General features: G+C 41.7%; 1 protein-coding gene across 1 annotated transcript in view; it reads left to right on the top strand.

Moving 5' to 3' along the window:
* The first annotated feature begins 2,823 nt into the window (after positions 1-2,823).
* Positions 2,824-14,640, top strand: part of IL22RA2 (interleukin 22 receptor subunit alpha 2) — a 50,278-nt gene continuing 38,461 nt past the window's right edge. Inside the window, exons 1-2 of the mRNA XM_077486779.1 lie at positions 2,824-2,876; positions 8,720-8,852. Coding sequence (XP_077342905.1) covers positions 2,837-2,876; positions 8,720-8,852 — 173 coding nt within the window. The 5' untranslated portion in view covers positions 2,824-2,836. The remainder of the gene's footprint in view (positions 2,877-8,719; positions 8,853-14,640) is intronic.

Genomic DNA, 14,640 nt, shown 5'->3' on the forward strand with positions numbered 1-14,640 from the left:
ATTATTTATTGTTAATTATTTATTATTAATTTGTTCTGTTCCATTTGTTTAGATGCAGCATTCATTATTTCAGATAATTCGTAACTTTGGATAAATTCGTATTTGTTAATTTAATAGTTAGTTATTAATAAAACTGATTTTCTTTCTTTTTTTCAGATTTTCACATTTTTGGACTTTCAAATCTTTGAATTCCCGAATTCCGAAATTCTGGAAATTTGGAAATCCGAAAATCCGAAAATTTGAAAATTCGGAAATCCGGAAATCCAAAAATCCGAAAATTCAGAAATCCGAAAATCAGAAATTCTGAAATTTGGAAATCCGTAATATAGAAACGTGAAAATTCCCCAAATTCCAAATGTTAGAATTTCCGAATTTTTAGATTTTCCGAATTTCTGAATTTCTGAAAAAAGTAAAAATTAAGAATGAAATGAAAACGAAAATGAACGAATTGTTTGTCAGTGCACATTTTTAATATGGGCTGGGAATATCGCTGTGGTGATTACGAAATTGGGGAAAGGGAAGAAAGAAGGGGGGAGGAAGGGGGAAAGAAGGGAAGAGGGATAGAGTGGGGGGGGGGGGGGTTTGGATTGGGATAGGTAGGAAGGGGCTGTGTGGTGGGGGGGAGGTTGACCAAAGGGACTGATCAAATCAGATTGTTGACCTCTGTTTCCTCATTGGATGGCCCAATCTGCACTCTTGATGATCGTCTGTGACAGGTCCTTGGCTCTATTGGTTGAACTAAATGTGTTTTTTTTTCAGCCAGACTAACTATATAACTATGTAGCTATTAACCCCTACTTCACAGAAGATTATGAATGTGTGGTATGGAGGGAAGGGGTAGAAGACTTATTCAGGAAAGCCTACCCCACCTCCACCTAAGAACTGTACTCGAGTCACCTCCATCAGATCATACCCTGCAGCTATTATCTTTTGTACCACCTCCCCTTATCTTTAGATTGTAAGCTCCATGAGCAAGGCCTTCCTATTCCTTCTGTATTGAACTGTATTGTAACAGTTCTGCCCCCTTTATATTGTAAAGCACTGTGTAAACTGTTGGCACTATATAAATCCTGTATAATAATATTAATTTCAACTATGACAGCTGACACCAGAACAAGCGACACTTTTAACGAAATGTAAGCACCGTCCCTTGTGCTTATTTCTTTTTGTTTTTTGTTTTTTTAAGTTTTCCCCTAACATAAGCTTTAATAACCCTTTCATTCCTAAACCTAATTGTGACACTTACATTTTTTTAGCAGAGACCCTAGAAAATACAATTTTTTATGGTATTTGCACAGCGTTCTTTTTGGGGAAAAAAGACACTTTCATGAAGTAAAAAAAAGTTACCCCAATTGTTTAGTACAATGTGAAGTACGTTATGCCGGGTAAATACATACCTAATCTGTCATGTTTTGAAATTGCACACACTTATTTTATTTTATTTTTATAATTTTTACACTGTTTTAAAACAAAAAAAAACTCATCATTTTTATTGCATGAATCTATCTATTGTTGCCGCTGCCGCCCCCTATTCAGGTGTTCGACCCCTTCTGTGAATTACAGCGGATTTTTTTGGAAGTGCCTGATTAGAACTGTCAGCTCTAATAGGCGTCCTGATTAGAGCCGTGGGCTCTAATAGGCTTCCAAATTGGTAAACAGCAGGCGTACTGCTGTGCGTTTGCTGCTTACACAGTGCTGTGTTAGGGAATTGAATAAATCGCTTCCCTATCACTGACCCGCCTCTCAGCCAATCAGGTGCACCGGGTCTGGTTACCTGTCACCTGACTGGCTGAAGCGGCAGGCACTGTGATTGGATGCCTATCAGGTGACCAATCATAGCAGAAGAGGATGGGAGAAGACATCGAGGACTTGGAGTTAGTGTGCAGGAATGCGCTGACCAGAGACAGGTAAGTGCTGGGCGGGTGGGGGGGGGGACACTGGCAGCATTTAATGGGGCAAACTGGTAGCAATTGATGGGGCAAACTGGTGGCAATTGATGGGGAAACTGGTGGCAATTGATGGGGCACACTGGTGGCAATTGATGGTTACAGTGGCTGCGTTTGATGGCACAGTGGCTGCGCTTGATGGCACAGTGGCTGCATTTAATGGGCACGGTGGTGCCAATTTATGGGCACAGGGGATGCATTTGATGGCGCAGTGGCTGCATTTGATGGCACAGTGGCTGCGTCTGATGGGCAGAGTGGCTGCGTTTGATGGGCATGGTGGTGACAATTTATGGGTACAGTGGCTGCGTTTGATGGGCACAGTGCCAGCGTTGAATGGGCACAGTGGTGACAATTTATGGGTACAGTGGCTGCATTTGATGGTACAGTGGCTGTGTTTGATGGGCACAGTGGCTGTGTTTGATGGGCACAGTGGCGGCAATTGATGGGCACAGTAGCTGCATTTCATGGGCCCTGTGAGGCTGCAATTGATGTTTTTTTTTTTCAGTTTGCGCACTGCCCAAAAATTTTGAGCACCAGCCGCAACTGCTAAAAAGTCAACCGATGGGTCTAAAAAACGGTACTGGGGTGATGCCTGCAGCTGCAGGCATTACCCTGATATAACCTTCTCAAGCTGAGAATGTGAATTTGCGTACAGTCGACATGAAGGGGATAAATAAACCCGTTAATGTATTATGTATACACTTCTTTAAATATTATAGATGTGTTCTAGAATTATGTCAGGTTCACTTTATTAATGGAAGGGGAGGACAATAAAGTTTATCCATAGGGGACACAACTTCTGCTTTACCTGCTGAGAAAAAGGGGAAGTATTTTCCTATGTTAGCAAAGTCAAATAGCCATGCAAAACACCTGTGTGTAACAGATGAAAGATGGTCCTCATTCTGAATCTTTGTCTGCTGAGCATTTTCTGTAAGTAATATATTTATACTATTTTCAACTTATTTTTTACTTATTTAATTTATTCTGTTTGTTTCTGAAAAAAGCATAAGGAAAGAATACTCTTTCAATGTAAAAGGTATGTCCATTTTTCTTTGTCTTTATGGAGTTTTCACAGGTTTATCATTACTTGCATTTACCTGCTGGAGCATGTTCAATCACTGGGCAGGAAAATACAAGTTGTTTATCCTTGTAGTGAGGCCATTTTCTGGACTTGAATAATGGCTATGTAGACGTGAAAGTGCAAAATCGACATGCACTATAAAGGAGTTTTTAGTTTATTTATTACAGGAATTTATATAACCCCGGCAATTTCCACATACTGTACCTTTACATATTATGCATTTACATCAGTTCCTTCCCCTCAAGGAGCTTACAATCTAAAAGTCTTATCTCACATGATATGTGATATTGTGATATTAAAACCCCCACAAGTGATATTAAAAAATTTAATATATTGTATCTTATCAATCCTTAGATGTGGTGGCTGCATTAGATTTCTGTTTTCAGTTTTTATTTCCTTCATTTTTACCTGGTGATCCAGCCAGTAGCACACTCCATGCTTTTTAGGGTATCTCTACTCTTGATGGAGGAGTAATGAAGACACCTTTGGACAGCAGCACTGTCAGTCTGGTGAGAGGACAGGGTTAGATGTTCTAGCAGATGTAGATAGACTTGACCAACATATTAAAGCGCTTGTTAAGATAACATACAAAAAATTAAAAAAAATAACAAACATGTCTATACATACCTGCCAGCCGCAAACCTCCTCTTCTCAGTTCCCCCACTCCTGGCCCCTCCTCTCTGGCTCTTCCCATGGGGGCACTCATGCGTGCTCACTCCCGAGCCCCGCTGCTGCATCCATTGACACAGGCATGTCACTGGCTTTGATTGACAGCACTTGGAACCAATGGATCCCAATGGAGATTCCGACAACCAAATTTGTCCGAAACTGTTGCATACACACGGTCGGTCAAAGTTGTCGGAAAATCCGATCGTTCAGAACGTGATGACGTAATTTCGTTATGATGGGACTACGTTCAGGCTAGTAGCCAATAGCTTTGATGTAGGAATTTGATCTGAGCATGCGTGGCACTTTTTCCGATCGGAATTCTCTACACATGATCGGAGTATGTCCTATCGGAGCAGTTTGTCAGAAAATATTTGCAGCAAGTTGGAAAATTTGGGCCGACGGATATTCCGACGGAAACAGTCCGATGCATACCACACACAGTCGATTATCCGACAAAACGGTCCGATAGGACACATTCCGACGGATTCTCCGACCATGTGTACAAGGGCTTAGACCCACCTTAAAGCCAAACTCCAGCTGACACTTTTTAAGAAGTTATAGCAACAGGTTTTGTTTTCCTTTTGGGATAAAGGTTTTACATAAATGATTAAAAGCTGATTATTGTAAGCACTCAGTATTAAATGGTATGTCTAAACCCTCTAAGTGCCATTTTTGGTATTTTAAAGGGGAAAAAAAAGCCTAGAAAAATAAAACACATGCAACCATCACATCTAAAAACTGATAAGCTGTAAAATAATACATTTTTGTTTTGGGGTTTTATACTGCTGTAATGGGTAAATTGACTAATTAACCACTTTCAGACCGGACCATTTTACTGGCTTAAGACCAGAGCACTTTTTGCGATTCGACACTGCGTCGCTTTAACTGACAATTGCGTGGTCGTGCGACGTGGCTCCCAAACAAAATTGACGTCCTTTTTTTCTTTTTTTATCACCCCTGCGGTTTTTATTTTTTGCGCTATAAACAAAAAAGAGCGTGGGCAGGGTGTTTTGGGAGCGGTGTATACACCGCCCCAAAGATGCTGCTTGCTGGGTTTTTTTCCCCCATCCTGCAAGCGCACCGCCCCAGTGTGAAAGCACTCGGGTTTTCACACTGAGGAGGCATGAGAGGCTCTTTTCAGGCATTTTATAGGTGCTATTTTTAGCGCTAAAATGCCTGAAAAGCGTCCCCAGTGTGAAAGGGTTTTTAATGTTTTAAATTTCCCTTTGTGGAGTGGCAGCAGTGGCTGTCTACAAGCTGGGAATGCTTTCCTAATTCTGAATTTCTTGCTTATAGGGATGTTATAGGGGCTTGTGGCTTTATGTAGGGCTTCTGTTGTGTGGAATGGGTTGTGAGAATGTGTATTAAACACAGAAATTCAACAGCTGCAATGACATAAATTGCCCTTGCTACTGCCATTGCCTTGAAGTTCTTCCACTTGGTTTAAAAGTAAATAACTTCATTGCTTTGCCACAGGAGCTTTTCTTCTCTATGTTTTGTTGTGCTTATTGGGTTGTTTAGAATTTTATGTCCATTTTTTTTTTTTTTTTTATTAAAGAGGAACTGCAGTCTGCTCACATAAATTTTAATAAAAACATCTTTGCTATTCTGAAGCTTCCCTCCAACCACTATGCACTATGCATATTATATTATATATACTGTGATTCTGTACTTGCCAAATATGCTGCTGAAATCTCCCTCCACTGAGTCTGGCTGCCTGTGCACTTCCTGGATTTATACAGACACGCCGCTCCAGCTCTGCAGCTCTCGTTGGCCCTCTTATGACCCCCCCTCCCCTTCCTGGCAAACTCTCAGGAGAGTGAGAGAGAGCTGTGCATGATGTCATAAGCCTAGGCTAATGACTAGACAAAAAACAGGACAGTGGCTGTATAAGATATTTACTGGCAGAAAATAAATGTTTTACTATCCAAAGTTGAAACAACAAGGGCAGAAGATTTCATAGATGGAAAAATAAAAAAATTACTGAAGTTCCGCTTTAAATAAGCTTAATTTAAAGTTGAGGTATTGAAAATTGTCATTATCATTAAAAACATATCCTAAATCGTGTTTTAAGATTTGCCCACTGCCTGCCATCTCTCTACCATCAGTTAGCTTTACATTCTTTCAAATATACCCTAATAAATATTCATATTATGTTTTTTATGGTGAATTGACAGTTGTTTAATTGTTAATGGCATGCTGTTGATTTCTATTTTAAAATTAGCCTAGGTTCAGGTGCGTTTTTTGATGCATTTTCATACTTCATGACTGGTTGTTAAATACAAAAACCCTGCAAAAAACGCACCAAAAGTGCATGTATATGGGTTTTTTATTTGCTTTTCATGCTCTCTATTAAAATCTATGGGGCCAAAAATGTCATATGCTGCACCTTTTCAAAAATCGCACTGCACATTGATGTAAACAGGCACTATAGAGAATAATGTGATTTTCATGGTCATGTACTGCATGACATCAAGAGAAGAGAAATCAAATGGAATCTGAATGAGTGCAAAAGCTTTCTACTTTCCACAGGGTTGCCATCACCTCCCTTTGATTATTGTCATATCTAAGCTATACGTGATTAGAATTAGTGTGTATCCTTTAACGGGATAGGTAATCGGCCAAAATTATCAGAAAAAAGTAAGGCTATTAGTGCCAGTGTGAATGACAGTGGCAGGAATCTGCAGTACCATGAGATCTGGCGCAGGCAAAAGCAGTGCATTTGCAACCTGCGTTTGGGATGTCATTAGGAATAAATTGACGCCAGCAGCAGACCGCACACCCAGTGAGTTTTAAACGAGGTATGGGACATGCGTATGGAACGTGGGGTTTCCCACACTGCGTTCTGGTGTGAACGAGGCCTAAACATTATGCCATGTACACACGACCGGACTTTTCGACAGCAAAGGTCAGACGGAACGAATCCACTGGACAATTCGATCGTGTGTGGGCTTCATCGGACCTTTGCTGTCAAAAAATCAGACGGACTTTTAGATTTATAACATGTTTCAAATCTTTCCGACGGACTTGAGTCTGGTCGAAAAATCCGTTCTTCTGTATGCTAGTCCGAAGGACGAAAACCGACGCTAGGGCAGCTATTGGCTACTGGCTATGAACCTCCTCATTCTAATCTGGTCGTATGTCATCACATTCGAATCCATCGGACTGTGTGATCGTGTGTGGCCAAGTCTGTTCGCTCAGAATTTCCATCGGAACTCCGCTGAAAAGTCAGTTGGGAAGACCGTCTGACCTAGTCTGCCGGAAAGTCCGGTTGTAAGTACACGGCATTAGTACCACTTGATGCACTGTCCAGCCCCGCTCAGTTGAAGCAGCTTTCAGGCTCTCATAGAGTGTTACAGGCTGCGGATCTGGGTGGTGTATTAGGTACACCTTACTAGTACCGGTTTTGTCCCCCTTTTATCTTCAGAACTGTCTTAATTCTTTATGGCCTAGATTCAACAAGATGTTTGAAACATTTCTCAGAGATTTTGGTCCATATTGACATGATAGTATCATGCAGTTGCTGCAGATTTGTCGGCTGCACATCCTTGATGTGAATTATCCCCCACACCATTATACCACCACAACCATACTAAACTGTTGATACAAGGCAAGATGGATCCATATGTTCATGTTGTTTATGCCAAATTCTGACCCTACCATCTGAATGTTGAGGCTGAAATTGTGACTCATCAGACTAGGTAACGTTTTCCAATCTTCTATTGTCCAATTCTGGTGAGGCGGTGCAAATTGTAGCCTCAGTTTCCTGTTCTTAGCTGACAGGAGTGGCACCTGATGTGGTCTTCTGCTGCTATAGCCCATCTGCTTCAAGGTTTTGTGCATTCAGAGATGGTATTCTGCATACCTTGGTTGTGTTTGAGTTACTGTTGCCTTTCTATCATTCCGAACCAGTCTGCTCATTCTACTCTGACCTCCTGACATCAACAAGGCATGTTCGTCCACACAACTGCCGCTCACTGGATATTTTTGGACCATTCTCTGTAAGCCCTCGAGATGGTTGTGCATGAAAATCCCAGTAGATCAGCAGTTTTTGAAATACTCAGAACTTCTTCCTCATTCTGATACTTGGTTTGAACTTCAGCAAGTCATTTTCACCACGTCCAGATGCCATGTGATTGGCTGATTATCAATTTGTTTTACCAAGCAATTGAACAGGCATACCTAATAAAGTGCCTGATTAGTGTATGTAGATCATTGAGTAAGAAGTTTGTTTTGTTTCAGCAATTCAAAAAGTGTGGACATTAGAGACAGCATTACAAATTCTGTAGAGATTTCCTTAAACCGCTCAACTTTTTTTCATATTTTCTATGGGGCTCTTTTGGGGAGACTCCTGCATTCAATGTATGGGGAATGTGACAAGAGGTGGACAGGAAATATGTCAGACATATCTCCTCAACAGAGGTCCCAATAAATTTAAAACCCAGTAAATTAAGTCCAACAGACTCTTATGCCACATACACATGACCGGACTTTTTGACAGCAAAGGTCCAACGGAACTAGGCCGTCGGACAATTCAATCTTGTGTTTTTGCTTGCCAAAAATCCGGCGGACTTTAGAAATAGAACATGTTTTACATTTTTCCACCGGAACTCCGCTGGACCGAGAAATCCATTCATGTGTATGCTATTCCGACGGACAAAAACCGACGCTAGGGCAGCTATTGGCTACTGGCTATGAACTTCCTTATTCTAGTCCAGTTGTATGTCATCACGTTCGAATCTGTCGGACTTTGGTGTGATTTTGTGTGGCCAAGTCCGGTCATTCGGAAAGTCCGTCGGAACTCCGCCGAAAGTCCGTCGGAATACCGTCGGACCTATTGCCTCGAAAAGTCCAGTCGTGTGTACGCGGCATTAGCCTGTAACTGATATACAGTATTATCTTTGATTGAGAATGACCTTTTAATAATGCTTATATAAAGCTGGAGGACAATTTTTCTATCGTGTTTGTGTTTTTTTTTTTTTTTTCAACTTAGCTTATGTTGTATTTTTTTTTCTGTATATAGATATCTCAGCTGTGGATATGACTGTTAAAGTGGAGAACGTGTATTTTAGTTCTGTAAACTTCCATACCACACTGCGTTGGGATGCCGTGTGTGATGTACAACAGCCATGCACGTATACGGTGCAGTACAAAGTGTAAGTCATTTTAATGTTCAAAAGCATATTAAAAGTATTTCTCTACAAAGGCACTATCCATTTTAAACTGTACAATAAAATAAAATGCCAACATTTTATTTAATTTTATATCAAGCCAGTGTAGTGCTACACTTGTAGGTGACAATGATTTTAACAGATTCTTTTCCGAACTAGTGCAGAGCCCACCAGTCACACAAGTAACATTACATTCACTCTGTCTCCAATAAATAATCTAGAGGTTGTCTTTTTGTTGTATATTGCTTGTAGAACTTGGAATGGGAGAGGGGTTGGATGGGATACTTCAAACATTGCTGACTTGTAACAGGAGCCACTCCTGACTAGGTTAGGCTTTTTTGAACCACCAAGGGTTAGTAGACATGGTCAGAACTGAGACCCTGTAATGCAGTGTACACATGGTTGGACTTTCCGGCAGAAAAAGTCCAACGGAATAATTCCATCGGATATTCCGATCGTGTGTGGGCAGCAACTGACTTTTTTTTTCAAAAATTCTGATGGACCTAGAAATAGAACGTGTTTTAAATCTTTCCGACTGAATCAATTTCTATTGGGAAAACCGTTCGCCTGTATGCTGTTTCGATAGACCAAAAACGTTGTACGCGTTGTACGTCACCTCATTCTAAACGATCAGTCTTTGGTGTAATTGTGTGTAGGCAAGTCCGTTTCAGCGGAACTCCATTGGAAAAAACGTCAGAGTTTATTCTGATGGAACAACCGGTCGTGTGTACGTGGCATAAGGGCTGTCCCAGAAAGAACTACTGCTGGTGTGTATCCTTCAAAACCAGCACACAGTCATTTTGATCTTGAGCTCAGGTCTATTTTCACAATGTCTCTCCAGGACAGCGGATCTCCCCCAGTTTCTATCAGGCATCTCTATGCTTCAGGACAACTGCTGAGTTCTTAACTTCCACCAGACACTCTTCAATGAGGGAGGGGTTAATACAATGCTAGAGGACAGCTACCACTTTCCAGCTTCCACCCAGCACTCTTCAGTGAGTCTTCCAGAGCAGATCCTTAGAGAGTCTGCTTGGCTGCTTCCAAAGATGATTAGGAATAGGCCCCCCAGCTCTGCCACAGCTGGGATCTCGATGAATTTCAGCAACTCCAACCAGCTACCTCAAAAGCACTGTCGCTGCACCGCATATATTAGAATCGGCTCCAGTTCAAAATGCATCCACTTTGCATATAACAGAGCCTAATACTAAACCTGATTCCTATTCAGCTTTTTCTTTCTAGGCAAAAGTATTGGGACACCTGCCTTTACACACCCAAGAAGTTTGAGGTGGAGGAACTTGATTGGCCTGCAAAGAGTCCTGACCTCGACCCAATAGAACACCTTTGGGATGAATTCGAGTGGAGATTGTGAGCCAGGCCTTCTCGTCCAACATCAGTGCCTGACCTCACAAATGCACTTCGGGAAGAATGGTCAAACATTCCTCATAGACACACTCCGAAACCTTGTGGACAGCCTTCCCAGAAAAATTGAAGCTGTTATAGTTACAAAGGGTGGGCCAAATCAATATTGAACCCTACGAACTAAGACTGGGATGCCATTAAAATTCATGTGCGTGTACAGGCAGGCATCCCTATACTTTTGAAAAAAATAGTGTATGTGATGACCTAATATTACCGTTGGCCAGGCTTAGTTGAATATATAGTAATGGAAATTAGAAGGGCAAAGAACATTCCACCACCATTTTTTTGTGTGTGATTATTTCTTAATGTCCTGAATGAACTAGGCTTGTATGAGCAACAAAAAAATATTTATAAATTCAGATTTGTGGTCCAGGACTTTAATGCAGTTGCAATCTCCTTGGGCCATAGTACAAGTTAGGGACCATACCCCCTGTGTCAAATCATCATCTTCCTTCTAAACTGGGCTCTTAAAGCGGGAGTCCGCCGTTTTTTTTTTTTTTTTAAAGCCAGCAGCTACAAATACAGCAGCTGCTGACTTTTAAAATAAGGACACTTACCCGCCCAGCGCGCCCGCGATGTTGGCACCCGAAGCCGATCTCTCGATCGTCACTCGGGTGCTGCCGCCGCCATCTTGGGTATGGGAATCAGGAAGTGGAGCCTTTCGGCTTCATTTCCCGGTTCCCTACTGCGCATGCGCGAATCGCGCTGCGCAATAAGAATGGACCCGCTGCCTCTGGGATCTGTGTGTTTCCCAGCAGGCAGCGGGGGACTTTCGGAAAGGGGCGTAGATCTACGCCCCTTTCCGCAGAGAGCTATCCCGGAAGTGGGTGTAGTTACCTGGATTATCCAGGTAACTGCACCCCCCTCCCCCCTGAAAGGTGCCGATCGTGGCGCCAGAGGGGGGGAGGATTCCAATGAGCGGAAGGTCCACTTTAGGGTGGACCTCCGCTTTAATTACTTTCAGCTTTACTCAGCAAGCATCTCTTACATATGACTTTATTGTTCATAGGGATGTAAATAAATATTAGCCTTTGTTGTTACATCATTTTCATAGCTTTATAAATATCTTAAGTGACGTGCTGGTTACTATGATCTCCTAGGGCAGGGATATGCAATTAGCGGACCTCCAGCTGCTGCAAAACTACAAGTCCCATCATGCCTCTGACTCTGGGTGTCATGCTTGTGGCTGTCAGTCTTGCTATGCCTCATGGGAATTGTAGTTCTGCAACAGCTGGAGGTTCGCTAATTGCATATCCCTGTCCTAGGGCTTGACCTTCAGAATTTGCCTCAAACCTCTGTTTATTCCTTAGTTATATCACTATTCATGTTTGTGTATATTAAAGTTGATATCTATATACTGTAGGTACAGTGCCCACTGGGTGGTACCATGAACACTCATAATCTTAATTAGTCAGGGCCAGATTAAGAACTTCGTGGGCCTGGTGCTGAAGATTTTTGTGGGGCCTTTTATAAACAATAAATAAATAAAAATGCAAACTATTTTTGTTATAACAAATTAAATTAGAGAGAGAGAGGGAGAAAGGGGATGAAAGAGGTGTGAAGGGTAAGGGAGGGAGGATGAGAAAGAAATGGGGGGGATGGGAGAGAGAGGATGCACATGAGCATGTGTGGGAATGACATCAAAGCAGCCTGGCCAAGGCAAGTGTCCGAAGGCACAGAACCCAGAAGGAAGACCGGGTGAAGATGGAAGTGCTCACAGCACAGCACTGGAGGGCTCAGTCTGACAGGTAAGTGTACCCTAATGTGCTAATATGCTGGGCATAATTGTACATTGTGGCATAACCTACCCCAGGGCCTCTAAAAAGTAGTAATGTTAGAAAAGTTTACTACTGCTTTAATATCACAGGAGCCTGTCATGGGGCCCCCTACCTGTGGCCCTTGGGCAGTGCCTTAGTACATAGTTGTCAATATTTCAAAAATATTTTCAGTGACGCTTTTTTTACAAGTGCTATATCTGGAGTAGCTGACATCCCCTATGTTCCTCTATACATCACAATAGTAATTACAAAATTAAATAAGTACTAATAATGGGGCAGAACAAATATGAGGACTGTGAGATTTCCTTTAGTTGAACTAACAAAAGTGTGCTCATTCTAGAGTTGGTAACACTGAGGATATTCAGTATAATTTTAAAGAACAGTTTTTGTGGGTAAGAGGCATAGGGGAGGAGCATGAATGGTATAAAAGTGGGAAGTATGTGCAGGTGAGGGAGAGGAATGTGGAGGGTCTAACAGTGGGCACTATGTACATGAGAGGAGTGCAGAGGGTATGGCAGAAGGCACTATGTACAGGAGAGGAGTGTGTAGGGTATGACAGTGGGCAGTATGCACAGCAGAGGAGTGTAGGGGGTATGACATTGGGCACTATGTAGAAGAGAAGAGTGTGGAGGGTATGACAGTGAGCAATATGTACAGGAGAGAAGTGTTGGAGGTATGACAGTGGGAACTATGTATAGGAGAGAAGTGTTGGAGGTATGACAGTGGGAACTATGTATAGGAGAGTAGTGTGGAGGATATGACAGCGGGCATTATGTATAGGAGAGAAGTGTGGAGGGTATGACAGTGAGCAGTATGTAAAGGAGAGAAGTGTGGAGAGTATGACAGTGGGCACTATGTATAGGAGAGAAGTGTGGAGAGTATGACAGTGGGCACTATGTATAGGAGAGGAGGATGAAGTAATCTGGGAATGAAAAATGGAAAGGTTTGTGGAAGGATGTTTAGGGACTGCGTAGTGGTTAAGCTGGCCATACATGGATTGAAATTACACCAATTAAGCAGAGACCAGCCATAGTCGATCTATGTATGGGCTAGCTGGTTTTACACAAGTCAACCTATTAACCGACTTGAGTACAACCAGCCTGTCAGGTTTTCCCCAAAACAATCAGTGCTGCCAGCTATAGTTAGCAACACTAATCATTGTATTCACTGGCAGAACACAATAACACTACGGGAGTGATTGCCCCATTCACAGGTCAGCAGGTGAGAGGGTGTGTGGGGACAGACTGGGGAGAGATACTAGTCAGTCCCTGGGTAGACACTGGTTAGTATCAGAGCCAGATACACACAGGTTACATACGCCACGATCGTTACTGTGAGAGCAATAATTCTAGCACTAGACCTCCTCTGTAACTCTAAACATGTAACCTGTAAAAAAATGTAAAGCATCGCTTAGTACACAACAAAAAATCGTGCTAACTTTATTTTTTTTTTTTTAATGAATGAAACAGTTTCTTTCCAAAAAAACACGTTTGAAAAATTGCTGCGCAAATATCGTGTAACATTGCAAAGACCACCATTTTATTCCATAGGGTGTCTGCTAAAACAATATATAATGCTTGAGGGTTCTGAGTAATTTTGTAGCATAAAAAAAATGATGATTTTTACATGTAGGAGAGAAGTCTCAGAATGGGCCTGGGTGGCAAGGGGTTAATTATCATAAGTAATATAAAAATAATTATTATAAGCTATGTGAGTTCATCCTCTCAGTCTGCTGCAGAGTGTTCCAGCTTGTATTTATACTGACCGCTCTGTATGTAGCTTATGACAGTCTGCACAAGGAGCCCCGTATCCATAGATGATAGCAGCCCCATATTTTAACCAGTGCTGCAGTGGGTCTTTAACTACCTACTCCCCAAATGTGGGGTCTCTGTGACTAATCGCCGAGCTACAATCCTTGTACAAGTCTATCTTTAAAAAAAAAAAAAAAAAAAACTTGATTTTTTTTGGGCAAATGGGCCTATCTTGAGAAAGGGGCCTGGAGCTGCAGCTCCAATAGCCCCTATGTTAATCCGAATTGTGCATAATTTGGAGAAAGCGAAAAATATGGACTTTTAAGGCACATACATCAATCAATTTCTTAAAAATAATTCCATCATTTATTATTGAATAACGTTAAAAGCTTTTATACAAAATATCCATCAAAAATTATAATTATATATATTAGGCTATTTATATGTGGTGTAATGCACATATACCACACAACAGGAGACTTGTTAAGATGTAAGCTACATGCTTCAAGTCCCTCCAGGTGCTAGGGTTTTCTTACACCAGCATGGTTGGCTCTACATGTCTTCAGGAGCCAATAGAGCATCTATTTGGGGGAGAAATATAGACTTGATAAATACACAAATGGTTACAAAAACATCATACTTAATTTAGAATTCATATCATTTGAATAATTCACCATTGGTTCATAATAAAACATACTTGCTGATGCTCCTGCTTCAAGGGTCAAAGGGGAGAACCCATACCAGACCGTAACATGGATCCCTGTGTGAGTGCAGGGGAGCATTCAGCTAGTGGGGGACATGATAGGAACAAAGTAAGCCACGCTC

Source organism: Lithobates pipiens, unplaced genomic scaffold (assembly GCF_037356315.1).
Source record: "Lithobates pipiens isolate NorthernLeopardFrog02 unplaced genomic scaffold, aLitPip1_a1.2 Scaffold_18, whole genome shotgun sequence".
NCBI lineage: Eukaryota > Metazoa > Chordata > Amphibia > Anura > Ranidae > Lithobates > Lithobates pipiens.